The sequence below is a fragment of the Macaca nemestrina genome, chromosome 6 (genome assembly GCF_043159975.1).
Source record: "Macaca nemestrina isolate mMacNem1 chromosome 6, mMacNem.hap1, whole genome shotgun sequence".
Classification (NCBI taxonomy): Eukaryota; Metazoa; Chordata; class Mammalia; order Primates; family Cercopithecidae; genus Macaca; species Macaca nemestrina.
The window spans coordinates 47,988,014-48,014,500 of record NC_092130.1 but is presented as its reverse complement, the minus strand read 5'-3'; the positions used below and the strand labels follow the sequence as shown (position 1 = coordinate 48,014,500).

The 26,487-nt window shown below is 45.7% G+C and overlaps 1 protein-coding gene and 1 long non-coding RNA gene across 6 annotated transcripts in view; one reads left to right on the top strand and one right to left on the bottom strand.

The window, feature by feature from the left end:
* The window catches only part of CARINH (colitis associated IRF1 antisense regulator of intestinal homeostasis), a 136,351-nt gene that overhangs the window by 27,155 nt on the left and 82,709 nt on the right, over window positions 1–26,487 (top strand). For all 5 annotated transcript variants that reach the window (XM_071098487.1, XM_024788324.2, XM_071098488.1 and 2 more), the window contains exon 3: window positions 22,816–22,855. In XM_071098487.1, the coding sequence (XP_070954588.1) occupies window positions 22,816–22,855 (40 nt within the window). The remainder of the gene's footprint in view (window positions 1–22,815; window positions 22,856–26,487) is intronic.
* LOC139363770 (uncharacterized) lies at window positions 9,024–20,466 on the bottom strand. The gene is made up of 3 exons (XR_011624691.1): window positions 20,228–20,466; window positions 13,191–13,234; window positions 9,024–11,300 (listed from the first exon to the last, which is right to left on the bottom strand). It is a non-coding gene; the product is annotated as an uncharacterized lncRNA (long non-coding RNA).

The following is a 26,487-nucleotide window of genomic DNA, read 5'->3' as shown; positions in this document are numbered from 1 at the left end:
CTGTTCAGGGTGTGATAAAAGCTGTGTCTCACAGTTTATGATTTCCAGTAAACCAGAGGGCTTAAAGGAAAGGCCAGGGACAGGTGAGAGATTCCAGACCTGGCCCTCTGCTGAGCTGGTAGAGCAATTTCTGCAGGAATGGGAGGGGCAGGGAGTGAGGCCACAGCTAGTAAAGACTTGCCCTCTTCTGTGCCACAGCTAGAGAGCCACAATGTCTGCTCAGCAGGGCCCAGGAAGTGAGGCCAGTTTCTGCTCCCAACCAGGCAGCTGCATGCACTCTCAGCGTAGGGATATGGGAAAAGGAAGAAGTGTGATGTGTCCTCACTGTGCTGGCCATTGTGCCTGCCTCCTGCTGGGTGTCAGGCCAGCCAGGAGCCCTGGGCACATTCCTCTATCAGTGTAGGCAATGGGAGGCTCCAGCTGCTCTCACAGAAAGCTAGAGGAACATTTCAGTATTAGGAGCCTGCAGACACATGGGCTGGGATTGCTCAGCATCTGGCCTTCATGGGGAAGTCCAGGCCACAAGGAAGCTGCAAGCAGGCAGCATATCCCACTTTGGCCTAGGAAGGGAACTGAGGTCCCCCTCCCAACCTGCAATGTCATGAGGAGACTCAGCCCTTTCTGAGTTTCTCTAGAGCACCTAATCTGACAGCAGTGATAGAAGCCATACATCAAATTAACTCAGCATGCAGTAACAGTGGCATGCATTCATTTAACAAGTATTTAATGAACACTTCATTCTCTGCCACACTCTGTGCTAGGTGCTGGGCATACAATAGCGAACAGACAAGGTCCCTGCTCAAATGGAGCTACAGCCTAATGGTGGAGATAGAAAGAAAACACAGAAATAAAACATTGGTGCTCTCTAACAAATTAAAATAGACTGAAGTGTAATCAAGTGACTGACTGCTTTGGATTGGGTAGTCAAGGATAGCCTCTGAGGAAGTGGCATTTCAGGGGATACCTGAAAGAAAAGACTAGAAAAGAGCAGGTGAAAGAGCAGACTCTGTCCTGTCTGCTGTAGGTGCAGGAGAGCTAGAGTGACAGGAGGAGAGGAAGAATGTTCTAGAACATATAGCTTGGTTAACTTGGCGCTTCGGTGTTTGTGACACTTTTTTGCTTATTTTCTGAATTACGCTCTAAACATTCATTCACTAAAGCTTTATTGCATGCCCTCTGAGTGCCAGGAATTTTGCTGGATGACATTAAAATCAAGATGACTATGTCAAGTCTCTTCTCAAGGGGTGTCCAGTGTGTTGGGAGAGATGAGCCAGAAAACCAAGACACTGTGGAAGTACTGTGAGTGAGAGAATCAAAGAGGGCTAACAGGAGCATGTGGAAGGGCTTCCCAACTCCCCATGGGCAGTCTAGCAAGGCTCCCAGAGGAGAGGACACTTGAGAGGTCCTGGAGGCTGAGGAAGGTTAGCCAGGAAGAGAGTGTATGTCCCAGGCACAGAGAGTGGCCTGTGCAAAGGCCTGGAGGATAGGCTAAGCAAATGAGAGAAGGATGCTGGAGGGTCTTGGAGATGGAACAGGTGGCCAGGACCAGTCACAGAAAGCCTGGAATGCTCTGCTCTGGCGCCTGAACCAGACACTGGAGAATAGCTTGTAGAACGAAGACAGATTCCTAAGGGGCCAAGTCAGCAGCTGGTAAAGGCGGAAGAAAGGACACTGAGTTTATGAGCCACTGTTCAGACCACTCTCTGGGGCTCCCTTCCTACCCGGGAGCTATCCCATGTGAGGACCAACACAGTGTAGCCATTTCCCAAATCAGAATAGAACTTTCACCTGACCCAGGGACCTAGGCAGGAACATGCAGGTATTTAAACATCCAGGTTAACACATTTGACTACTTGGTTTTGGGGGAGCAGGCATGATGGGTTAAGACCTATTAATCTAGAAGTAAACACTAGGTTTGGTTTTTAGGGCAGGAAGACCTTCCTTGCAAAATCCCTTTCTGGCAAGTCTCACTAGGCTGTAAAATTGCAAATGCACTGTTATCACATCCCAGTAAGTGCATGATTTGATTTTAAAGTAAGATAATCTTGCATTCATTCCAGCCTCATAGGGAACATACAGTTTTCTCCAACCTTTTCTCTTACTTACTCTCCTTCTTCTGTTTCCCTCTGTCATCTCTTATCCCCAGAGCCCCTGGTTATCTTTTTTATACACTCATTACTACTTCATAACACTCCAATATAGATAACAATACTTGATTATTTGGAAGTTATCTCAACTATACGTGAGCTGATGAAAACCAGGAAATAAGCAATAAGCAAAACAGGCAGACAGAGAGTCCAAAGTCCAACATAAATTAACATTTGTTGAGGATTTGTGGACTTACTATGTTCCAGGCATTATGCTAACCTCATCACGGTCTCTATTTTGTTTAATCTTCTATTTGCTCCTGCAGATCCACTCTCCATCCTCTGCCTGCTCTGGGCTGGGAGGCTGACCTGAATGGGCCACATCGCTCATCTATCTTGCCTCTGGCTTCTGGTTAGATTTGGTCCACAGCCCTTTCTCCCCAACTAGGTGGCTCAGGGACCCAAAGGCAACTTCCTGGCTGTTCCCCCAAAGTCTCCCTCCAACTCCCAAGTGACATCAGATTCTGTAAATGCTGGGAAGTAGAGAAAATTCTGTACCGAGGGATTCTCTAACTAAACTACGGCTAAAATTAAATTTTAGGTGTTTTTGACACCCTTCCAATTAGCTGCCTCCTTTGGGTCCCCTTACCTATTTATTCCCTTCTTTCATAACTTCAGGTTAGGAGTGGTAACAGCTCCCCATTGTTGCTAGCCCCAAATGCTTCACTGTCTCATCTTCATTTCCCTAAGCCCTCCCCACATCTTTGTAAACAGTCCCAGTTCAAGTTCACCATCTGTTTCCTACCCAACTTGATGATACGATGAGGTAAGCACTGTATTAGCCCATCTTAAGACAAGGAACCTGAGCCCCAGAGAAGCGTAATAACTTGTCCCAGAACACACAGCTGGTAAACCACAGAGCTAGGTCTCAAATCCAGGTGTTTCTGATTCCAAAGCATGGGCGCATTTCGTCATTATATCATGTAGCTTCCCATGCCCTAAAGATCGTCTCCCCCAGAGATGTGGTGGTATGTGCCATGAAACATCAGTTTACTCTGGTATTTTTCCCAATCAATAACCATTTAAAAAGAGCAAACACTAGAAGTAAGTGCTTTCAAATAAATCGTGAGAGGTAACTGGTGGTGGTCTGGATGGAGAAAGGCACACTAACTATTCAAAATAGGCCTGTGAACTTCAGAAGCCTGTGGAGTCCACACTTGCTGTGTGCTCTGCACCTTCCTTCTCTGTGCCTTCTGAAGGGTGGTGGCATTGACATCACCATCTGTGGGAGCTCACGTAAAGTCCTGAATTTGCCAGAAGACATAATTTGAGGTTGCCTAACATCACCACCGTGTAGTATCCAAACACCGGTCCTTATTTTAGTGGCTGGTTTTCTTGTTTAATTTGTGATACCCCAAGAACATGACAGAGGTTCTTTTTTTTTTTTTTTTTTTTTAAGTTCTGAAACTGCTGAGTCAGTTTGCATGAGGATATTACTTTTTTTAAGGAACTTTCAAAAACACCTAAAATTTAATTTTAGCCGTAGTTTAGTTAGAGAATCCCTCGGTACAGAATTTTCTCTACTTCCCAGCATTTACAGAATCTGATGTCACTTGGGAGTTGGAGGGAGACTTTGGGGGAACAGCCAGGAAGTTGCCTTTGGGTCCCTGAGCCACCCAGTTGGGGAGAAAGGGCCATTTTTACCCTGAAACTCTCTTCTGTTCATGTGCACTGTCCCAAGGTTCTTATGAAGTCAGCTCTTGACTGTCTTCATGACTTGTCTAGCAAGCTCTCCAATACCTTAGCCAGACAAGACCATAAAAGGCCTGCTTCACTTATATTTGACTGTTGGTAAGGTTGATCCTGAAATCTTTTACATATGTATTTCGTTTGATAATTTTGTTCACATGTATGTTAGAAACTGCTCATTGCTCTACAGTATCCATTCCCTCTCTTAGTAACAAAACCAATTTTTTGCTGATCCCTTTTCCACCTAGCTAAAAACTATATTCCCCTGGCAACTTTGCAGCTAAGTATGATCATGTGGCTGAGTTCTGAACAATGGATGCAAGGGAGTGTCATATGGGACTTGGAAGCCAGCTCCTTAACAGGAGGGGGTGTGCCCTCTATTCACCCTCTTTTCTCCATCTTACTTTCTTAAATGAGGATGCAGTGACTATCACTCTAGCAACCACCACGAGACATGAGGATGACAGCTGCACTTTAGGAATAGGGGCAGGATGAGCCAGAAGAAGCATAGGTCCCTGGTGACACCTGGAGCCACCAAACCAGCCCTGAACTGACCATTTCTGGACTTTTTTTTTCAATGCGAGAAAGAAATAAACTCCCATCTTGTTTAAGCCGCTGTTGTTTTCTGTTTTATGTAACTGAACAAAATTTTAACCAATACAAAATAATGTTTATAATACAAAATACCATAATCAATGCTGTTTTTCTTTTTCTTTCTTTTTTTAAGAGACAGGGCCTTGCTTTGTCAACCAGACTGGAGTGCAGTGACACAATCATAGCTCACTGTAGCCTCAAACTCTTGGGCTCAAGCAGTCCTTTTACCTCAGCCTCCAGAGTAGCTGGAACTATAGCTGTGCACCACCATACCTGCCTAACTTATTTGTTATAGAGATGGGATCTTGCTATGTTGCCCAAGCTGGTCTTGAACTCCTGGGCTCAAGCAATCCTCCCACCTGGGCCCCCTGAGTAGCTGGGATTACAGGCACATACCACCATGCCCAGTTCCAGTGCTGTTTTTCTTTGGAGCACGTATTTTTATTACTGATTAAAAATTCATCTGTGTTTTTTGGGTTTTGTTGTTGTTGTTGTTTTGTTTTTCACTTTTTTTTTTTTTTTTTTTTATATGAAGTCTCACTCTGTCTCCTGGGTTGGAGTGCAGTGGTGCAATCTCAGCTCATTGCAATCTCTGCCTCCTCGGTTCCAGCGATTCTCCTTCCTCAGCCTCCTGAGTAGCTGGCCTTACAGGTGCAAGCCTCCATGCCCAGCTAAATTTTTGTATTTTAGTAGAGACAGGGTTTCACCATGTTGCCCAGGCTGGTCTCAAACTCCTGACCTCAAGTGATCCGCCCATCTCGGCCTGTCAAAGTGCTGGGATTACAGGCGTGAGCCACACCCAGCCATATGTTTTTTATATATGAAGGACATGTCCTTTCTGTCACTGTTGCTGTAAATATAATCCCTTGTTTTTGCTTGCCTTTTGATTTTGTTTATGAGTTCTGTTTTTAAAGTCTTAGTGTTTGTTTTTAATATAGCTAAAATTTCTAGTCCTTTAAAATGCTGTTTGCTCTTTTATCCAAAATTCTTCTCCCCTTAGATAAGTATTCACCAATATTTTTCTGGTTTTTCAATGACTTCACTGTTTACCATTAGCATTTTAGTCCATTGGTGAGTACTGTTAGTAAGTTTTTAATCTTTTGTAGGTCATGAGTGTTTAGGCCTAAATACTCTCCTGAGTTCTGAAGCAGGAGCCAGTGTCACCTCCTGTTTATACACCCTGTCCTGGCCTGAGCCTCCTGAAGGCTGGCACATTCAGCATAGACCCCTCTCACTCCTACTTCCCACCCACTGCCCTTCTGTGGGTCACCTGCCCACTACTCAAGATAGCACTCTTGGCTTCTTCTGGAGCTTCTGTCTTCACCACCCTGTATTCGGTTCTATTCCAGCTCATCTCTAATTTCTGTTTACCTTGACCCAGCCGCTGACAGTCTTCCCAACTATTCTAGGAGCTTTTTGTTATTTCTTCTCTGGAAATACAATATAAATAATTTTTATATGGTTTTCCAAGTAGATATGAAACTTTTTAAATTAAAAATTTGTGTTCTAATAAGAGAAATGAACCATATTCATCATTTTAAGAAGTGGAAAATATAGAAAAGCACCAAGCAAAATAAAAACAACATAGAAAGTAAAAAGTGAAAGCCCTACTACCTTCAAGAGGTGACCTCTGTCAACAGTTGATGTATCTCTTTCCAGACTTATTTATACAAACAAATGTGGATCTTTATAAATATACATATGCACAGCTTTGTTCATGAAAATGGGAGCATGCTATATACTTTGTACAGCAACTGGCTTTTTTTTTTTTTTTTTTGAGAAAAAGTCTCACTCTGTTGCCCAGGCTGGAGTGCAGTGGCAAAACCTCGGCTCATTGCAACCTCCACCTCCCGGGTTCAAGCGTTTCTCCGGCCTCAGCCTCCCAAGTAGCTGGGATTACAGGCACCCGCCAGCACGCCCAATTAATTTTTGTATTTTTAGTAGAGACGAGGTTGCACCATGTTGGCCAGGCTGGGCTCGAACTCTTGACCTCAGGTGATCCACCCACTTCAGCCTCCCAAAGTGCTGGGATTACAGGCATGAGCCACCGCTCCCGGCTAGCAACTGGCTTTTTACAAATAGCAGTCTATTGTGTATATTTCTCTATGACAGTACATAGAGACCTGCTGCCTTCTTTTTAAAGACTACTTGGTATGTATTCTACCACACAGATGTACAGCTATTTCATCTCCTCCCCTACAGATGACCACGAAGTTTTCCAATGTCCTGATAACATTTATAGGCCACTACATCCTCATTTTTACACTTTTATGCTTTTGTGCTAGTGTTTCTATAAAATAGATTTCTAAAATTGAGACTGTTGAGTTAAAGGATATATACATAGTAAGTTGTATATACTTCCAGTTGCCCCTTGTTGAAACCTTGTACCAATCAATGCAGCATCCTTTTAAATGGTCTTTTCATTGCCCATTGCTTCCCTGTCTCCCCCACCCCCCGGCTCTTCACCCTGGTGCTAGAATTGCTTTTATGAAACTCAGATCTGACCATGGCTTACCCTGTTTAAAATACCTCAATGGCTCCTCACTGCCAGCAAAACCCAAACATTCATCCAAGGTCCTTCCCAGTTGGAGTCCTCTAAGAAGCAGACACCAAAACAGAATGAAAAGTGCAGAAGATTTATTGGGGGGAAGAAGAGCTAATGCCTATGAAAGATAAAGGAGAAAGGAGCAGAAGTACGGAGAGAAAAGACAGCTTTCAGACTGCAGTCCGGATCTAACTCCTGGGACGCAAGAGAGGGAAGGATAATTCTGTTGAAAGAGCATCAGACTGTGATTCTTGCTGTGTAAGAATGTCTCAACCAGCCCAGCAGGGAGTTCCAGCCAAAGATTGCCCAGGGGAAGAGTCCCACTTCGGGCAGAAATGGACAGGCCGGAGCAATCCTGCCATGTTTTGCCACTGGCTGGGGGCCACCCAGGAGGCAACATGGTCTGACTTGAAGGGTGCGGTGGATCCGAGGCTGCAGCCTGTCAGCTGTCTGCACTCCATGCAACAGGTCCTTTGAATGGCATGTGTTCATGGCTGTCATAAACTGCAGCCTGCCTTTTAGCCTTACCTCCTTTGTTCTTGCTCTCCGACCCTGTGTTCTGGCAACACTGGCCTGACTACACGCCGTATCACACACGACCAACTGCCCATTCCACCCCCAACCCTGACCTTTGCTCACTCAGTTCTTTCTGCCTGGAATGCCACTCCTTCCCAGTTATACCCAGCAAAATCCTTATGTGCTTTCAAGGCCCAACTTAAACAAACACCTTCTCTGGTTGACCTCACTATGTAGAATTAATTGTTCCTTGCTCCTATGGTGCTCTGTGTAGATTAGTACTTCCCAGGTTGGAGTATTCTTAGCTGTTTTTTTCTCAGATTTTTGTCTCCTCTAAACCTAGCAAAATGTCAGCACACAGTTCATGTTGACTGAGCTGTTTCCCTGCTCCTCCCAAAGCACCTTGAGGTTGCAGAATTCCAACTCCTGGAATGGTTGGAAGTGCACGGTACACGGTCAATGAGTGTTTGTTGAGTTGTCTGGGACCTCGTATTGGTGGGGTGAGGTGGGCAGAAGGCTGCTGAGGATGGGGATTGACTGTTGTTGGGGCTCACCAGTCTGGGGCCGCATTGGAGTTCTAAGACTAGAGCACATCTTCCCCTGTTTTTGTTTTCCTCCATTATTTGGAAAGACCCCAGAGGTGGGTTTTTTTTTGTTGTTGTTGTTGTTTTAAGTAATCGTTTTATTGTCTCTGGTCAACAAATGAGAACTTTTATGGGTCTTCCCTTTTTCAACCACATTTTCATGAGTTGGGATTTTGCGTTTCTTCATTACCCATTCTCCTTATGGGTATAAAAAGAGCCATTATTATACCCGGGATGAGAGTTCCAGGTCAGATGGGTAATCATTTTAATACTGGAGGCTCATGGGATACAAGGAGTTGGGAAGGTAAAAATGATATTTTTCCTCTTCCTCTTTCCCACACCCACCAGTTAAAGAACTTCCCTGGGAGTGGACCTGTGGGAAGTGGTCAAGGGTTTCCGGGGTGGGCACAGCAGGGAGTGACATCAGGGCTTGGTGGGGATGAGGTGGGTAGAGAGGACAGAGAGGGACTCTCCACCTTCCTTTGGATCTACCAGGATGTTCCTTGGGCACTGTCCCTCAGCAGAAGGAGGCTAGAGCTGAGGTGGCCACACCCTCCACTCATCTTCAACCCCTTCAATCTGTGAGGCCCTCAGAGGAAACCCTTCCAAGGTGTAAGGGCTGTGTGCCTCTGCCTTCCCTCTTAGGGTGCTTGGCACAGGTGGAAGCAGAGAGGTTCTGGGCTGAGGCTTCGGTTGTCAGTGCTAGCTTGACAGCAGTTAAGAATTTGTTGTTGTTGTTTTTTAAAATTTATTTTTCTTTAATTTTTAATGTAGTTAAAATTTATACATAATTGAAACCACTTCAATTTATACATATTGAAACATCACTATGTACCCCATAAATATGTATAATTATTATGTATTATCATTGTCTGGGACCTCATAATTATTATGTGTTATAATGATTATACATATTTATGAGGTACAGAGTGATGTTTCAGTACATATTATGTACAGTGATCAGATCAGGGTAATTAGCATATCCACCATCTCAAGTGTTTGTCATCTCTTTGTGTTGGGAACAGTCACTATCCTTCTTCTAGCTATTAGCAGTGGTTAGGGATTTTTGGAGGTTGTGCAGTGTGAAGAAGCCTGTGGGCCAGAGGTTCTTATCACAGACTCTTCTTCAGGAGTTATGAACCAGCCTTCCCCAAAGTGTTATCAAACTGTGCCTTTGGTGGAGGCATAGATCTCATCAGATTCTTTTTTGCCAGAAAGATCTGTGAATGAAACTGCTACTATGTTAACTCAAAGAACAGCCTCCCTAATAAAGAAGAGGATGTGTTCCTACAAGAGCCAGGTTTTAGTTGGATTATTGGTGTGAGTGATGAAGACCTCAGAATGGCTCTAGAAAGAAGCCCAGATCTCAGCTTTGCACTGTGATTGTCCCCCAGCAACTTTGCATTCCCCCTGTATGGGAATAGGGACCTGTGGATTCTGTTGCCATTGGACCCAGGAAAGTGAGACCAGGTGGTCTGACACCTGCCTCCAGAGCGGACAACCCAGAGACAGAGCAGACACCTGCAGGTGTAGGGGCTGGGGGGAGAAGACAGCTATGTTTATCTTCATAGATGTCAGGCCTCTGAGCCAAAGCTAAGACATCATATCCCCTGTGACCTGCACATACACATCCAGTCGGCCGGTTCCTGCCTTAACTGATGACATTCCACCACAAAAGAAGTGAAAATGGCCTGTTCCTACCTTAACTGATGACATTACCTTGTGAAATTCCTTTTCCTTTACCTACCCAAATCCTATAAAACGGCCCCACCCCTATCTCCCTTTGCCTACTCTCTTTTCGGACTCAGCCCGCCTGCACCCAGGTTATTAAAAAGCTTTACTGCTCACACAAAGCCTGTTTGGTGGTCTCTTCACACGGACAGATGCGCATGACAATAGACTAGGAATATCAGTACGGATAGAATAGTCCTAGGCTTTGAAATGAATTTTAGCGTTCATTATTATTTGGTCATTCTAAAAACCCCTATTTTGAACCTCCACTTCAGAGAAATAGTTATGATGTTCTCGGAAAATGTCGGGAGTGTGTGGTGCACAGCAGTGGACAACAAAGGAAGAGAAAGCCAGAAAAGGAGAAAAGTGAATAAAAAGAAACTTCTCAAATTAGAGCAAAATACGAACTCAGTTATGCAAGCCTACAACTGTAACGTGACAACTTCTCCGATTTTGACAGTCCCCCTCCACTTGTATTTTTTAAGTCCCGGCCACAGTTATAAATAGGAAACCATATCTGTTGAGACTTCCCAAGGGTTACATAAACAGTTTGGATGGTTATATCTTTTTAAACAACAGTTTCTACAAACACTGAAAAAATCCCACTTATTTAACAATCTGGTGCCTTGAGCCAATCCTGGGAGTCCCTGGGAGGCCTTGCAGAATCACTTCCTTCTGACTGTGAGTGGGGGCAGGGGCCCGCTTCTTGAGAGAGAGCAGGGGAGGAAGAACCCAGTGTGTATGTGGGGGGTGAAGGAGGGAGGAGTGGGGTGGTGCAGAGGGAGGGAGGAGGAGGCCCCAGACTGCCACTCATACAGGCAGCTGTATCTTGTCACCAGGAGAAAGCAGGGACCCAGGATGGAGCAGACATAGGTCTTCTGGGGACTCAGCCCTTTCGGGAGGGAGTGTGTGCTCTAGGCACACCCTTCCCATATGACAATCTGATACGATGGTGGAAACAGGGTCCCTGGGCCCCAAAATTATGTTGGGAATGTTTCCTTCTCTCAAGCTAGAAGAGCTGAGGTTTATCTGAGAAATACCTGTGTCTCTTTCGACACATCGTAGTCACTAACCCCTTGTTCCTGCTCCAGGAGCCTCCAAAAAGTCATCTAGACCAGAAAAATTGGTCTTGTGTAGTGGTGGGAGTGGCGTAATGTCATTCCCCTCTATTTAGGTATGAGCTGTACCTAAGTTTTGTCATTAGAAATATAATTTTAGGCACAGTGGCTCATGCCTGTAATCCCAGCACTTTGGGAGGCCGAGGTGGGCAGATTACTTGAAGTCAGGAGTTAAAGACCAGCCTGGGCAACATGGTGAAACCGTATCTCCACTAAAAATACAAAAATTAGCTGGGCACAGTGGTGGGCACCTCTAATTCCAGCTACCCAGGAGGCTGAGGCACAAGAATCACATGAACCAGGGAGGCAGAGGTTGCAGTGAGCTGAGATCACGCCACTGCACTCCAGCCTGGGGGCAACAAGAGCAATACTCCATCTGAAAAAAGAAAAGAAATATAATTTTAGTTAAGTGTTCTCCCTTCCCGGGTGTCTTTTTAGAAGTGCAGTTAGCTAAAGATACATAGCTCATTACTGTAAATTAATTTTATCGAACTGATCCACGCACTTCCATTTAAAGAGGACTCGGTCCAGTGGGTCTTACCTTTTTCTGAGGTCCCACACCCCTTCCGGAATCTAATGGCACACATGGACCCTTTCCCCAGGAAAATTCACAAACATCCAGAATTTCATATGCCCCTAGGGGATTTAAAAGACCCCTTTGACTCCACCCTGGGCTTCTGAGTTGTTATGAGAGGGTGGCACATGGAAAAAGTGGTGGTAAGGGGCGAGGAACAGGGACAAACAAGGAACCTGGGTCCTTAAGAGATCACGTGGTTGTTTTACCCAAGACTTGGCATACAAAAATATCAGAAATGAGTGTCTGCTGCCAATGGGGTCACTGCACGTCCTGGAAAAAAGGTATGCCTTCATCTGCAGTGATACACAGCCATGGTATTGGGACTGGCACACTGCATCTCTAAGCCGCCAAGAGCTTGACCCTGGATAGGAAGAAAACTGCCCCAGAGGTGCTGGAGCTGGCTTTATGCTGGGAAGGTGGATGGCAGCTTGCGTCCATCTGGTAGATTGAGGTCCTCTTGGCAAGCCTACTACCATCACCTCCCAGCAGAAGAGGTGGGGGTAGGACCCCGCACTGCAAACTCATAACCTTGAGTCCAAGATCTCGCTCTCTCTCTCTTTTTTTTTTTTTTTTTTAGGGAAGTCAGTTGTATGATGTAGCTTGTGACTCCCAGGGTATTGTTCTACTCAAACTGGGGAAAACATGGGGAAAGTTTCTGGATCTAGACTTCATCCACAAGCATCACAGGGGATTTTGAAAGTGATGCAGCATAGTGAAATGAGCATAGGAATCGTTTAGAGTCCAGCGCTTGTTATTTGAAGCTCCTCCTGTCTATGTGGTGACTCAAGGAGGGGAGAATTTCCCCTTTGTGAGCCAGCTGGACAAGTGTCAGCACTGCTGTCTTTGCAGGCTCTGGCACAGAGGAGCAGGGCCTGGACTAAAGGGAATCTCCAGGGTTTGGGGGTCAGACCCAGCTTAACACACATGAAAAGGAGTGATCTTTCTCTTAAGCCAGTGAGCCAGGATCCCCCTACACCCCACAGAGCCCTTTCCACCATCTGGCACAGCATCTGATCCAAACAGGGCGCATGTTTGTTGCACTGCCTGGAGGTTCAGCTCCCATCCATACCACAACACAGGACAAGGCCCGGGCTTTGCACAGCACAGTCAAGTGAACACACTCTCACGATCTAATGCAGTCCTTCTCCCACACCCACCATCCAATTTTTTCCTTCACTTCTTTGTCTTTTTTAATATTAGTAATTTTTGTTATTTCTGTTAACTGGACTTCTTGGAATTAAGATTAATTAAGCAAGATACACTAGCCATAGATGAAAAGATGGGTAAATTGAACATTTATGAACTTTTGTTCATCAAAAATACCATTAAAGGGTGGAAAGGCGGCCAGGTGCGGTGGCTCACACCTGTATTCCCAGCACTTTGGGAGGCTGAGACAGGCAGATCACAAGGTCAGGAGTTTGAGACCAGCCTGGCCAATATGGTGAAATCCCGTCTCTACTAAAAATACAAAGATTAGCCGGGCATGGTGGTGGGTGCCTGTAGTCTCAGTTACCTGGGAGGCTGAGGCAGGAGAATTGCTTGAACTCAGGAGGTAGAGGTTGTAGTGAGCCGAGATCATGCCACTGCACTCCACCCTGGGTGACAGAGCGAGACTCCATCTCAAAAAAAAAGAAGAGTAAAAAGGCAAGCCAGAGACTGGGAGAGGAGAGGATATTCTCAGTAACATACCTGACAGAGGACTGGGGCTTGTATCCAGAAGGTCCAAAGAACTCCTGCAAGTCAATAAGAAAAAAGCAAATAGGCAAAAGTCTTAAACAGGAATATCTTAAAAGTGGATATATAAATAGCCAATAAGCAAATTAAAACATGTAAGATGCTACTCTATACCCACAGAAAGGACTAAAATTGAAGATTGATAATACCAAATGTTGGCAAACTCTTTTATATGCTGGTAGGAGTGTACATTGATACGATCACTTTGGAAAACTATTTGGTACTATCTACTAAAGCTAAGACTATACCCATTCCATAAACTATGAGTTCCACCTCTAGGTACATACTCAAGAGGAATGAGTACAAATGTCCACCAGCAGACATAAACTAAAATGCTTCTTTCTTATGTCTAATAGTACCTTTTTTCATAAGAGCCCCAAACTAGAAACAACACAAATGGTCATCAACAGCAGAATGGTTAAATTGTGTCATATCCACACAATGGTAGACAACACAGCAATCTTTAAAAAGAACAAACTGTGTCTATACATAACAGCATACATGGATCATACAGATAATGTTGAGTGGGAAGAAGCCAGACACCCAGAAGGTACATTGTATGATTCTCTTTATATGAAGTGTAAAAACAGATAAAATTGGCCAGGTGCGGTGGCTTATACCTGTAATCCCAGCACTTTGGGAGGTCAAGACAAAAGGAATGCTTGAGACCAAGAGTTTGAGACCAGCCTGGGCAACATAGCAAGACTCTGTCTCTTTAAAAAAAAAATAGCTGGGCATGGTGGCACATGCCTGTAGTCCTAGCTACTCAAGAGGCTGAGGTGGGAGGATTGCTTGAGTCTGGGCATTCGAGGCTGCAGTGGGCTATGATCGCATCACTGCACTCCATCCTGGGCGACAGAGCAAGACCCTGTCTCAAACAAAAAGGAAAAACAGGCAAAATTAATCTCTGGTGGCCGTGCATGGTGGCTCACGCCTGTAATCCCAGCACTTTGGGAGGCCGAGGCAGGCGGATCACAAGGTCAGGAGATCAAGACCATCCTGGCTAACACGGTGAAACCTCATCTCTACTAAAAATACAAAAAAAAAAATTAGCTGGGCGTGGTGGCGGGCGCCTGTAGTCCCCGCTACTCAGGAGGCTGAGGCAGGAGAATGGCGTGAACCTGGGAGGCGGAGCTTGCAGTGAGCTGAGATGGCACCACTGCACTCCAGCCTGGGCAACAGAACGAGACTCCGTCTCAAAAAAAAAAAAAAAAAAAAAATTCGTCTCTGGTGATGGAAGTTAGAACAGAGGTCCCGACAGGGAGGGGCATGAGGGGGCCCCCTGTGGTCAGAAGTATTCTGTCTCAGTGCAACTCAAAGTATTGCAATTGCCAGCCACCTTGCCATTCTCCCCCACTGGCTCCTGGATGATAAGGATAAGGGTGCACCTTTGTCTGAACCACAGTGCCTAGCACAGCCCCCGCCACGTAGAGCAGATCCTCAGTGGATGTTTACTCAAAGAATGAGCAAATTGCGCCAGGTGCGGTGGCTTACTCCTGTAAACCCAGTACTTTGGGAGGTCAAGGTGGGCGGATCACTTGAGGCCAGGAGTTCAAGACCGAGACCAGCCTGGCCAACATCTCTACTAAAAATACAAAAATTAGCCAGGCATAGTGGCATGGGCCTGTAATCCCAGCTACTTGGGAGGCTAAGGTGGGAAGATGGCATGAGCCCAGGAGTCAGAGGTTGCAGTGAGCCAAGATCATGCCACTGCACTCCAGGCTGGGCGACAGAGCAAGACCTTGTTTCAAAAATACAAAATAAAAAAGAATGAGTGAAGTACGACATGGCCTTTATAGAGTAACATTTGTGTGTTAGAGGGGAATCGGTGTGGGAAGGCAGTTAACAACTGCTCAAAGTTTACTATAAAACAAAGCAGAAAATACATGCTGCAAAGGAGAAGCAGAAATGAAGGTCTTTCGCTAGAATGGGGGATGGGGTGACAAAGGTGCTGTCAGTTCGAGGAAGAGGCCTTCACAAGTAATTGGGGGACTATGGGGGCTCCCCGAAAGAGATGGTATTGAGCTGAACTTCGAAAGGTGGTTGAGATTACAATAGGCAGAAAATGGCTGAGAAGGGCAACCTGGGCTCAGAGAATGACTCACCCAGTGGTTCTCAAACTTTAGTGCAACCAGAGTCACCTAGACTTGTTAAAACACAGTTTGCTGGGTCCCACCCCACAGGCTCCAATCCAGGAGGTCTAACAAGTCCCAGGTGATGCTGATGCTGCTGGTCTGAGGACTATTCTTTAAGAACCCCTGGTTTAAGCCAAAGCCAGCCTGTCCAGTCAACTGCACCTCCCTTTGGGCACTGTGTTAAGTGAGTGAAGGTCAAGATGAGAGGCAGGTGTGGACAGGTGGAGTGGGCCAGAGTCTGAGACCTTTGGCTACTGTCTGGGGAGTTTAGGCCTAATTCTGTGAACTTAATTTAGGGCCTCAATAGATGGACATGGTATAATGACCTGGTCTCTAGGGATGTCCCACTCCAGGGTTTATGACATCCTCTACCTGAAGCTTACAGCTGTACACACAGGCAGGTGATAAGTTCATACTGAGTTTGGTCCTACAGAGACAAGCCCTGCACTGTCCTCCACAGCATACCTGCCAAGGGAGACACAGTTTATACTGACAGACTGAAGCGATTCAAACAAGGCACTATTTTAAATGTGCAGCATCAGGATTATTTGTAGCCATGCATGCAATGGAGATGGCAGGTGGAAGAGGAATCAGCCAATCTGACCATTCAGGCAAAAGCAGCATTTTGGTCTCAATAAAGAGATAATTGGTCTGTTTTGTTTGTTTGTTTGTTTTTTCTCATATTCTAGGTCCCTCCCAGATTCCCAGGGGCAAGGATTTATACCACATCCCCAGTCCATTTTTTCACTAGGGAAGCACCTAGATCCAGGTAGTTTCCTCCAAGTGGTGTCTCTTTGGCTAAGAAAGGGAGAGTGCGCTGGGAGCAGTGGCTCATGCCTGTAATCCCAGCACTTTGGGAGACCGAGACAGGAGAATCACCCGAGGTTACGAGTTTGAGACCAGCCTGGCCAACATAGCAAAACCCCATCTCTACTAAAAATACAAAAATTAGCCAGGCGTGGTAGTGCCTTCCTATAATCCCAGCTACTCGGGAGGCTGAGGCCAGAGAATCAATTGAACCCAGGAGGTGAAGTTTGCAGTGAGCCGAGATCGTGCCACTGCACTCCAACCTGGGCAATAAGTGAGACTCCATCTCAAAAAAAAAAAAAGGAAGGAAGAAAGAAAGGAGGGAGTGCCGGAGGGAGAGTTCATTGCCTGGGGAGGGAGCACCCTCTATGGATGCTATGGATATCCTTGTCAGAACCATCCTGGTCAGGACACACTGGACATTGGCCATTTCCCTGATGACCCAGACATGCAAGGCGGATGCTATCTGTCATCCTGTATACTGGCTTTGGTTACACCTTCAATAAGCTGTACTTACTATCAATTCTCTGTAAAGTAGTCTACTGGTTGTGGTAGAGACACAAGGATGGATCAGCCATGGACCCAGCCTCCAGAAACATACAACATAATAAGAGGTGGGCGACATTAAAACCCTCCTACCTGGTGCCTGTTCCCTCCCTCTGCATCCCTGGCTTGAGTCTAGCTGCTTCTTCTCCCTAACGCCCTGATGCTGGAGGCTGGGAGCTCTCACTCATTCAGCCTTCACCTCAGCAGGTATCGCAGGGGTCCTGGGCTCACAGGGGTGAGTGCATCAAGATGCGTGTGGTCTGGTAGGGAGCCTTCCTGCCCCATAGCTGGAGATAGGCCAGCTCCTGAGCAGGTGCTCTACAGCCATCATCCTGCTGCTGGGGCCACAATAGTCAACTCTGGGCTGCAGATCCCCAGTCCCCTTGCTGACTGGGCTCCACACCGGTAGAGGGAACCTGGGGGCCCCCTTTGCCTCAGCCTATGCCAAACTAGAGGCCTCTGGGGGTCACAGCTGCTGCATGCACGATGATCCATGGGGAGACAGGATGGGGCTGAGGTGAGTGCAGTGCCCTGCTGCCTCCCCAGGCACCTCGTTCCTCTCGAAGCTCTGCCTACCTTTTTCCTCAGGGACATGAGAATTGGCTCGCTTCCTTCTCACCACCAACTCCCTTTTGCAAGAGAATCATCTAGAATAGAGCTGTTGGTCAAACTGTGAAATATTTGAAGACATTCATTCTGAGCCAAATATGAGTAACCAATGGCCTGTGAGACAGCCCATAGGAGATCCTGAGAGCATGTGCCCAAAGTGGTCAGGCCACAGTTTGGTTTTATACATTTTAGGGAGATATAGCCATCAATCAATGCATGTAAGATGTACATTGGTTCTGTCCAAAAAGGCAGGATAACTAGGTTGGGGGGTGGGGGTGGTTTCAAGTAATAGATGGATTCAAAGATTTTTCTGATTGACAATTGGTTGAAAGAGTTATTATCAATAGAAAGCAACAGAAAGGAATGTCTGGGTTATCATAAGGGGCCATGGAGACCAAGGTTTTTGTTTTTTGTTTTTTTGTTTTCTTTTTTTTTTTTTTTTTTTTTTTTTGAGGCAGTGTCTCGCTCTGTTGCCCAGGTTGGAGTGCAGTGGCGCAATCTCGGCTCACTGCAAGCTCCACCTCCCAGGTTCACGCCATTCTCCTGCCTCAGCTTCCTGAGTAACTGGGACTACAGGCGCCCGCCACCACGCCCAGCTAACCTTTTGTATTTTTAGCAGAGACGAGGTTTCACCTCGTTAGCCAGGATAGTCTTGATCTCCTGACCTTGTGATCCACTGGCCTCTGTCTCCCAAAGTGCTGGGATTACAGGTGTGAGCCACTGCCCAGCTGGGGACCAAGGTTTTATTATGCAAATGAAGCCTCCAGGTAGCAGGCTTCAGAGAGAATGGATTGTAAATATCTCTTATCAGTCTTAAAGAGTCAGTAATTCCAAAAGGGAAGAGGGTATAATCAGGCATGTCTGGCTCCCCCTTCCCATCATGGCCTGAACTAGTTTTTCAGGTTAACTTTGGAATGCCCTTGGCTGATAGGAGGGGTCTATTCAGACGGTTGGGGGTGCCTTGGAATTTTATTTTTGGTTTACAGAGCACAGGCCCAGAAATGAGAACCAGGTTTAGGTCTTGCTCTCCTACTCTCCACTGTGTGACTTGGGCAAGTCATCTAATCTTTCTAAGCCTCAGTTTTCTCATTTGTAGAATGGAAATAATGCCCTTGCTTACTTCATAGTGTCACTCAGAGGCACAGACGATGGAGAGGCAAAATTCTTGTCTTTAACTGCCCTGAAGCTTCAGGGAGGAGTTAGACAAGTACACACACAGTGTGTTGCGTACTACACCAGAGGTATGTCTGGGGTGTGGTAGTAGCAGAGTGGAGGTAAACCAGTTCTGCCCAGGAGGAGACTGCAAAGCATGGGGCCTGGTGGAAGTAGCCCTCCAGGGCTTTGGGCTCTAATGTTTCTTAAACAGTGGAGTGTTAACTGTATTAAGTTTCATTTAGTCCCCACAACAAACCTGTGAGATAGGTGTCATCCATTTTACGTATGAGCAGCTGAGGCTCAGAAAGGATCATGCATTGGCTTGGCCTGGTATTTATAGAGCCCCTATTGAATGCTAAGGGGCGCAAATCTAAGTTCCTTCCTTGTGGAGCTCACATTCCACAGGTGAAGTCACTTGCCCAAGACGAGGCTGGAATGTCAGAGCCAGGATTCAAACCCTCATCTGGTGGCTTCTTACCTCACCCTAGAACTCACTAGCCCTCAGGACGTCCTCTTACAGGGAGCATAGACTGTCTCTGCCAGCCCCTGTGGGGAATTTGAGGATTTAAGGGCAAGGCTGGGTCAGGGATAGGAGAGGCCCTGCTATTCCTATGGGACCTTCTGTTTCCCGAGCATTCCCTGGCAGCCCCTCCCCAAAGAAAGATTGAAGGCCTGACCGTGCCAATGTTTTCCCCAGGGAGGCAGGGCAGGAGAAGCTTCCCCAGGGGATTTCAAGGGAGGATGGAGGTGGTCTCTGTTCTGGGGTCAGAGAGTGACACCCTCTTCCTGCTGAGGTGGGGAATCCCCTTGGATTTCTCTGGGTTTATGGGAGAGGCCTATTGTTTTCTTACTGATCAGGGCCTCAGGGGAGGAAAACTCAAGACCTGGCACATCATAGGACTAAATCAGCCTCTGGCATCTGAGTGGCTCCTTAGGCTTGCGGCTCATTCCTGCCCTCTCATGCCCTCAGCCTCAGGCTGCCGTGGGACCCGTGTCACTGCCACTGGACAGTGATATTTTGTTTTAACTCAAGGAAATAAGAGATTGGCAAACCCCCTTCTCCAAGGAAAAAAATGCAGGATTGTTCATTAGAGCATTTGCTCGTAGTGAAAATCATAGGAAACAATGTAAATGGCCAATGTTTAGGAATTAAATAAAATGTGGTAAAAATGTACATGTAATGAAATACTTTTAATGCAGCCATTAAAACTCATTATGTAGAAGAAAATTAATTTCATGAGAAGAGTGCTTTATAACAGATTTAGTCAAAATTCAGATCATAAAACACAATGTACATAATCTCATTTTTAACCCAAGGAAATAAGAAAAAAAATACCTATATGTGTGCATAGAAGAATGTCTAGAAGGATGCATCCAAAGTTAATTGTAGTTATTTCTGGGTAGTAGAATTATACGTTTTCTCCTGTTTTCAATATTTCCAAGTTTCCTTCAGTGAAAATGCATGTATTTTGTAATCATGGATAAAAAGTTCCCACAGTGTGTATTGGCGAGAGAAGGATTGTTTCCTTTTGGCTTTGCACTTAGATAGCCCAAGGCCTTGGCCTTGTTCCAGGAGTGCAGATATTGTAGAAGCCACCAGGAAGACTGGGAGCAGTAGAAGAGAGGCCAGCTTAAGGAGAATAAACTGGGCATTGCTGTCCAGGTGTCATCCTAAATGTCACCTCCCAGAAAGGCACCTGACCACACAACCTGGCCAAAGGAGGTCACTCCCACACTTACTCTTTACATTTCACCCCAGCTTGCTGTCTTCATAGCACCCGTCCGCATCTGAAGTTATCTGCCTGCGTATCCATTTCCTTGGTGATTATTTATCTCCTCCACAGAAGGCAAGCTCTCCAAGAGCAGAGTCCCTGTCTGTCTTGCTCACTTACTTCTCATCAGGAGAAAGTCAGATCTTGGTCAACAAGCATCTGAGGACTTGCTCAGCAGCCCCAAGCTATGGGCATTTATCCTAAGGCTACACACAGCAGTGAGAAAAAGGAAATAACTTCTTAGGAATCTAGAAACAGGCGGAAAGCTGGCTTATAGGACCACACCTGGGTGGTGCTTAGCAACCTGGAGGACCTGGCGCAGTGTTAGTAACAACAGTGGCCACGCACACGTGTTGAGGAAGTACCAGCTTTGTGTTTTCTCTTAAGGTAGAACCAATGTAGGTTAGATCCCTCTCCCTCTGCTTCCAGCCCCCCTCCTGCCACCAGCCAACTCTATCACTCAGCTGCCAACTTCAGCTCCTCTCTTTAGAGCCTTCTGTAGTCAGGTTCTCACTTCAATCATTCCACTGAATCATCCCTGACCAGGATACCTGTGACTCCAAGAAGCTATATCTCTGTCTTCATATTATTAAATAGGTGACCTGTCATAGTGGACTATGCCATCCTCCTCAGAAGTCTTTCTCCAGGTTTCCCTCCTACTGTACTTGCTAGTCCTTTTCAGTCTCTTTCGCTGAGCTACTGAATGGGGCTCAGCCCTTGTACAGCTTCCCTATTTTTTTATTTTATTTTATTATTTTATTTTTTTTTGAGACAGAGTCTTGCTCTGTCACCCAGGCTGGAGTGCAATGGCATAATCTCCGCTCCCTGCAACTGCCACCTCCCAGGTTTAAGTGATTCTCCTGCCTCAGCCTCCCGAGTAGCTGGGGTTACAGACACCCACCACCACGCCCAGCTAATTTTTGTATTTTTAGTGGAGACGGAGTTTAACCAGGTTGGTCATGCTGGTCGCAAACTCCTGACCTCAGGTGATCCACCCGCCTTGGCCTCCCAAAGTGCTGGGATTACAGGTGTGAGCCACTGCACCCAGCTGACAGCTTCCCTAATGACATCCACCCTCTTGGTGATCTCATCCTGTGTCACAGCTTTAAAGAACTATGTGCTGAGCACTCACAAGTACTCATTTCCAGCCTGGACCTCTCCCCAGACTCACAGTTCCACCTGCCTACTGTCTTCTCCACTTAAGTGCCTAAAAGGCATCTCACACTCACGTCCAAAACCACATTCCTTATCTTCCCACAAAACATGCTCCATCTGTAGGCTTCCATTCAGAAAATGGCAATTCCATCCTCCCAGATGCTCAGGCCAAAACTGGGAATCTTCCTGCTACTCCCAGCCAACTCTGTCCTGTAGTTCACAGCTTCACCTCCTTTCTTTTTAACCTGCCCCAGTCAGGTTCTAACCCCATTCTTTTTAATCTCTCACTTCCAATCCATCAGCAAATCCTCCATGCTACTGCTCTGGTCCAAGCCACCATTGTCTCTTGCTGAGATTTCTGCCACAGCCTCCTAACTGGTTATACTCTTTCTCTCAGTTTATTCTCAACACAGCATCCAGAGTGATCCTGTTAAAATGTGAGTCACATCATGTCACTTCTCTGTAAAAAACCCTCTAGTGGCTCCTGTCTCGGAATCAGAGCCCAAGTTCACACAAGGACCTCCCTTGAATGCTGTGAATACTGTGGAGCCTCTCGCTACCTCTCTGATCCCTCTCCTACTTCTCCCTTATTCGTTCTACTCTGGCTGCACCACCCTCCTCACTGATCTGTTAACACGTCAGACAGGCCCTCACTGCCACGCTGTTGCACTTGCCATTCCCTCCACCTGGCAAGCTTCTTCCCCATTAATTCTCAGGGCTTATGTCCTCACTCTTTTCAGGTAACTTTGTTCATAATTTACCTTCTCAGGTGTCTAGCCTTCTCTGGACACACATTTTATAATTTTGACACCCCTTCTCACCTTCTGCCCCAATATTCCCTACCCCTCTCTCCTGCCTTATTTTTTCTCCCTAGGACTTACCACTTCTGATTCCTATATTTTTAATTTATGTATTTTGTTAGTTTTTGGTCTCTTCACTACAACCACTCCCCACCCTGCCGTCCGGTAGACTGCAGGCTCCATGAGGGCAGGGTGTTAACCTTTTTTGTCCAATGCTGTATTCCCAGAGCCCTAGGACCGTGCCTGGCATATATAGGTGCTCAGTAAATAGCTGATGAATATCCATGAAAATGAATGAGGGACAACTTATTTTTTATACAAGGCCTTGAGACAAAATGGAAAGGGCACTGAGGTTTCTGCCAGTATAGGAGCATTAACAGACCAAATGAGAAAGAAACCCTCTGAGTGGAGAATGCACCTGGGTGGAAGCTTATGCCTGTGTCTGCCCTGGGCCAGCATGCTGCCAACTCATACCTCAGTGGCTTTCAAAGAACTCGCCACAGATGGGCTCTCATCTTTCAACTTCCATCCAGGCTTACTTTGTTCAAAGGCCCACCTTCAGTGCCCTGTTTCAATCATTTACTTTCCTTGTTTTTTGCAGGTACCAGAGTTGGTAGCCCATTGGAGGAAAACACATCAAGGTAAGAAAACAGTAAGACCACGTCTTGTTTGGGACTTCCCAACCCAGCCTTGGAAACTGTCCAAGGAGGACCAGGGTGCTAAGTGGTGGCAGCTGGATAAAGGGAAGGCCCAAGAGACTTTGTGTTGACTTCCTGGATAGAGTGAGAGTCCTGGGGACAGCGAGGCAGCTCAGTATAGTCAGTGATGGCTGTGAGGTCTTTAGACTCAGGAAGACAGTGTTTCACTTGGGAAAATATGGCAGCCTCCCCCAAGCCAGTTGGTTGTGGGCCCACAGCATGGCTCTCCTGCCCGGCCTTCCCTACCTCCTTCTGGGTTTCCCCTTCCTCACTTGCCCAGATGTGCTGCCTGGCCCACTGAAGGCATAGCAGGCTTCTGCAGAGGGTCTAGGGCTTTCTTCTGAGATGGAGTCTCACTCTGTTGCCAGACTAAAGCACAGTGGTGCAATCTCGGCTCACTGCAACCTCCGCCTCCCGGGTTCAAGCGATTCTACTGCCTCAGCCTCCCAAATAGCTGGGACTACAGGCACACGCCACCATGCCCAGCCAATTTTTGTATTTTTAGTAGAGACGGGGTTTCACCATGTTGGCCAGGATGGTCTCGATCTCTTGATCTCATGATCTGCCCACCTCGGCCTCCCAAAGTGCTGGGATTACAGGCATGAGCCACCGCACCTGATCTTTTTTTTTTTTTTTTAAGCAAGACTGGTTTAGTTCAAAAGGTGTATACTAAGATCTTCCTAGTATAGGGCTTCTCTGATTCTGTGTTTAATCTCTGTCCAAATTTTGTTAAGATCCTCAGCAAATAAATGGATGTGGGAAATGTGTGATTGGGAGAGAGGCAGCTTTTAAAAATGTGTCTGGCTTTTGACCATGCAATTTCACTTTCCAGAATTTATTCTAGGAAAATACTCATACTTGTGCAAAGTTTATGTACAAAGATAGTTACAACTGCATTGTTTATCATTTACAAAAAGGAAACATCTGAAAGCCCAACAGAAAGGAATTGGTTATTCCACGTTGGCACATTCATACAAGGGAATGTCATTAGGCAGAATGATGAAAATATATATTGATGAGAAAGATATTTGAATGTACCATTTTTTAAAAAAAGAAATGGAAAATCTTACAAACCATTCAAGGAAAGTAACTTTGGACTCAGCCTGAAGGGTTGAAATTGAGCTTAGTCTCTTAATCAAGTTGGGAATTCAGGCAAGGAATGTGATCTCCCTGAACTTGTTTCCTGCCTGTAAATGGGGCACAATAACACCTAGCTTGTGAAGTTGGAAGGATTAAGAGAGATTAACACATCTAAAGGCCTCAGCACAGCCCAGTAGGTGATGATTGCTCAGTAGCTGGGTGCTTAGATGAGACTGTGATAGTATTTTTACCTATTTATAAGCCTGGAAACATGCTGGAAATTCATATACCAGCAGTGGAGTTTTCTGACTAATCGAATCATGGATGATTTTTAATATTTTCTTATTTTTCTACAAAGAATATCTCCTGCTTATCTAAGGATGGTATAGTTTTTTAAAAGTGACAATTTAAAAGGTTAAAAAAAAAGTAACAATTTAAAAGGTTTAAAAAAAAAAAGTGCATTTCAGCAGGTAAGTTTGTTAAGTAATCCCTGCACAGAGCTCTAGAGAACTGAGGGAGAGGTGGGAAAGAAAGGGAATAGGAAGAATAGTGGGTAGAGGAAAAGAAAGAAGGGGAGGTCAGACCCCAGGGCTAGTGGCCAAGGAGATGCACCTCAGCGGTAACGCCGGAGCCCCAGCAAGCGTTGTATGTGTCCTCCCATCCCCTATGACTGGCACCTCCCAGGGGAGCTCCAGGTAGGAGATGGTAACCAAGGCTCATCTGTCCCAGCTTCTGCTGACAATAAATGTGTACAGCCTCTTTTAGCTGCTGAGACAGCCTGACTATAGCACATCCAGGGAGAGGCCCTGTGGCTCTAGTCCTGGGCCTGGCTCATCCACCTTTGGTAAACCCAGCATTTTTTTCCACGTCCTGAGTAGGAGAGGCAGGGCATCCTAGTGAATTCCCAGAAGTCATTCTAAAAGGATTAGCACCTCTCTTCTTTAGCAGCCCAGTAGGATCTATACCCAAGAGACAGGTCTCCCAAGCAAATACAGGCTGCCAGGAAAGGGAAATGGTGACCACCTAAGGGCTGCCATTCCTGGCTCTCATCCCCACCCACACCCCACCAACTGCCTTAGTGGCCTGTGACATCAGGAGGAACCCTTCCATGCTGATGGTGCTTATGCCCACCTATGCCAGTTCATTGAGTATTCTTAGAGAGACATGACTCTTCTATATAAGCGAATTTTCCAAATTATTAAATTTGATCCCATCACATTGCAGTTTTAAAATTGTACCCATTTTAAATTAATTTCTATTTCATCAAATTTATCAAAATAATACACAAATTCAAAATGGCTGGAAGAGTTGATTTTGAATGTTGTCACCACAAAGAAATGACAAGTGTTTAAGGTGATAGGTATGCTAATTATCCTGATTTGATCATGGCACACTATATGTATGTCTAGAAACATCACACTGCACTGCAATTATTATGTGTCCATTAAAAATAAATAAAAAATAATGCATACGTGGCCGGGCGCGGTGGCTCAAGCCTGTAATCCCAGCACTTTAGGAGGCCGAGACGGGTGGATCACGAGGTCAGGAGATCGAGACCATCCTGGCTAACACGGTGAAACCCCGTCTCTACTAAAAATACAAAAAAAAACTAGCCGGGCGAGGTGGCGGGCGCCTGTAGTCCCAGCTACTCGGGAGGCTGAGGCAGGAGAATGGCGTGAACCCGGGAGGCGGAGCTTGCAGTGAGCTGAGATCTGGCCACTGCACTTCAGCCTGGGCGACAGAGTGAGACTCCGTCTCAAAAAAAAAAAAAAAAAAAAAAAAAATGCATACGTATGGTTTAAATATCAATTGTACTGAGAAGCCCATAATAAAAATCCCTTCCCCACCTTTCGCAGTTTCCCTCTCTATAGGCTGCCTCTTTCAACCATTTACTAATTTCCATTTCTGTTTATACTATTTTTTGATCTACCAATTTTAGGCATTTGTTGACTTCTTGTGGTAGATGAGGATTGAACTTTCCTACAGAACCATCCCCACTTTTCCTCCCTCCATCCTTCCAATAAGAACATAACACAATCTGTGGTTAACTCAATAGTGAGTGTGGACATATTCGTCACTGCTGAGTTATGTAGCATCTTTGAGTTCTGGAAGATTTTCTTATATTATTTCTTTAATAATTTTCTTCCCTCTGTTTTATCTGTTGGATCATCTGGATTAATGTTTTAGTTTCCTTATATTTTCTCTCCTGCTTTTCATCGCTTTGCCTTTTTGGTCTATTTTCTTGGGAAACCTTCATTGACTTCATACTCCAATCCTTCTGTTGATTTTTTTTTTTTAATTTTGGCTTTCTTTTTCTAATATCCTAGTACTCATTCTTGTTCTGCCTATTCTTTTTCAAAAATACCACATTCTTTTCTATGCATATACTGTCTCCATCTTATTCTTCTTGAGGCACTATTTATTTTTCATTTGTCCATTTGTCTTAATAGTCTTCTAGTCTCTATTTTGTTTTTGTTTCCAACTGGAGGTGGCAG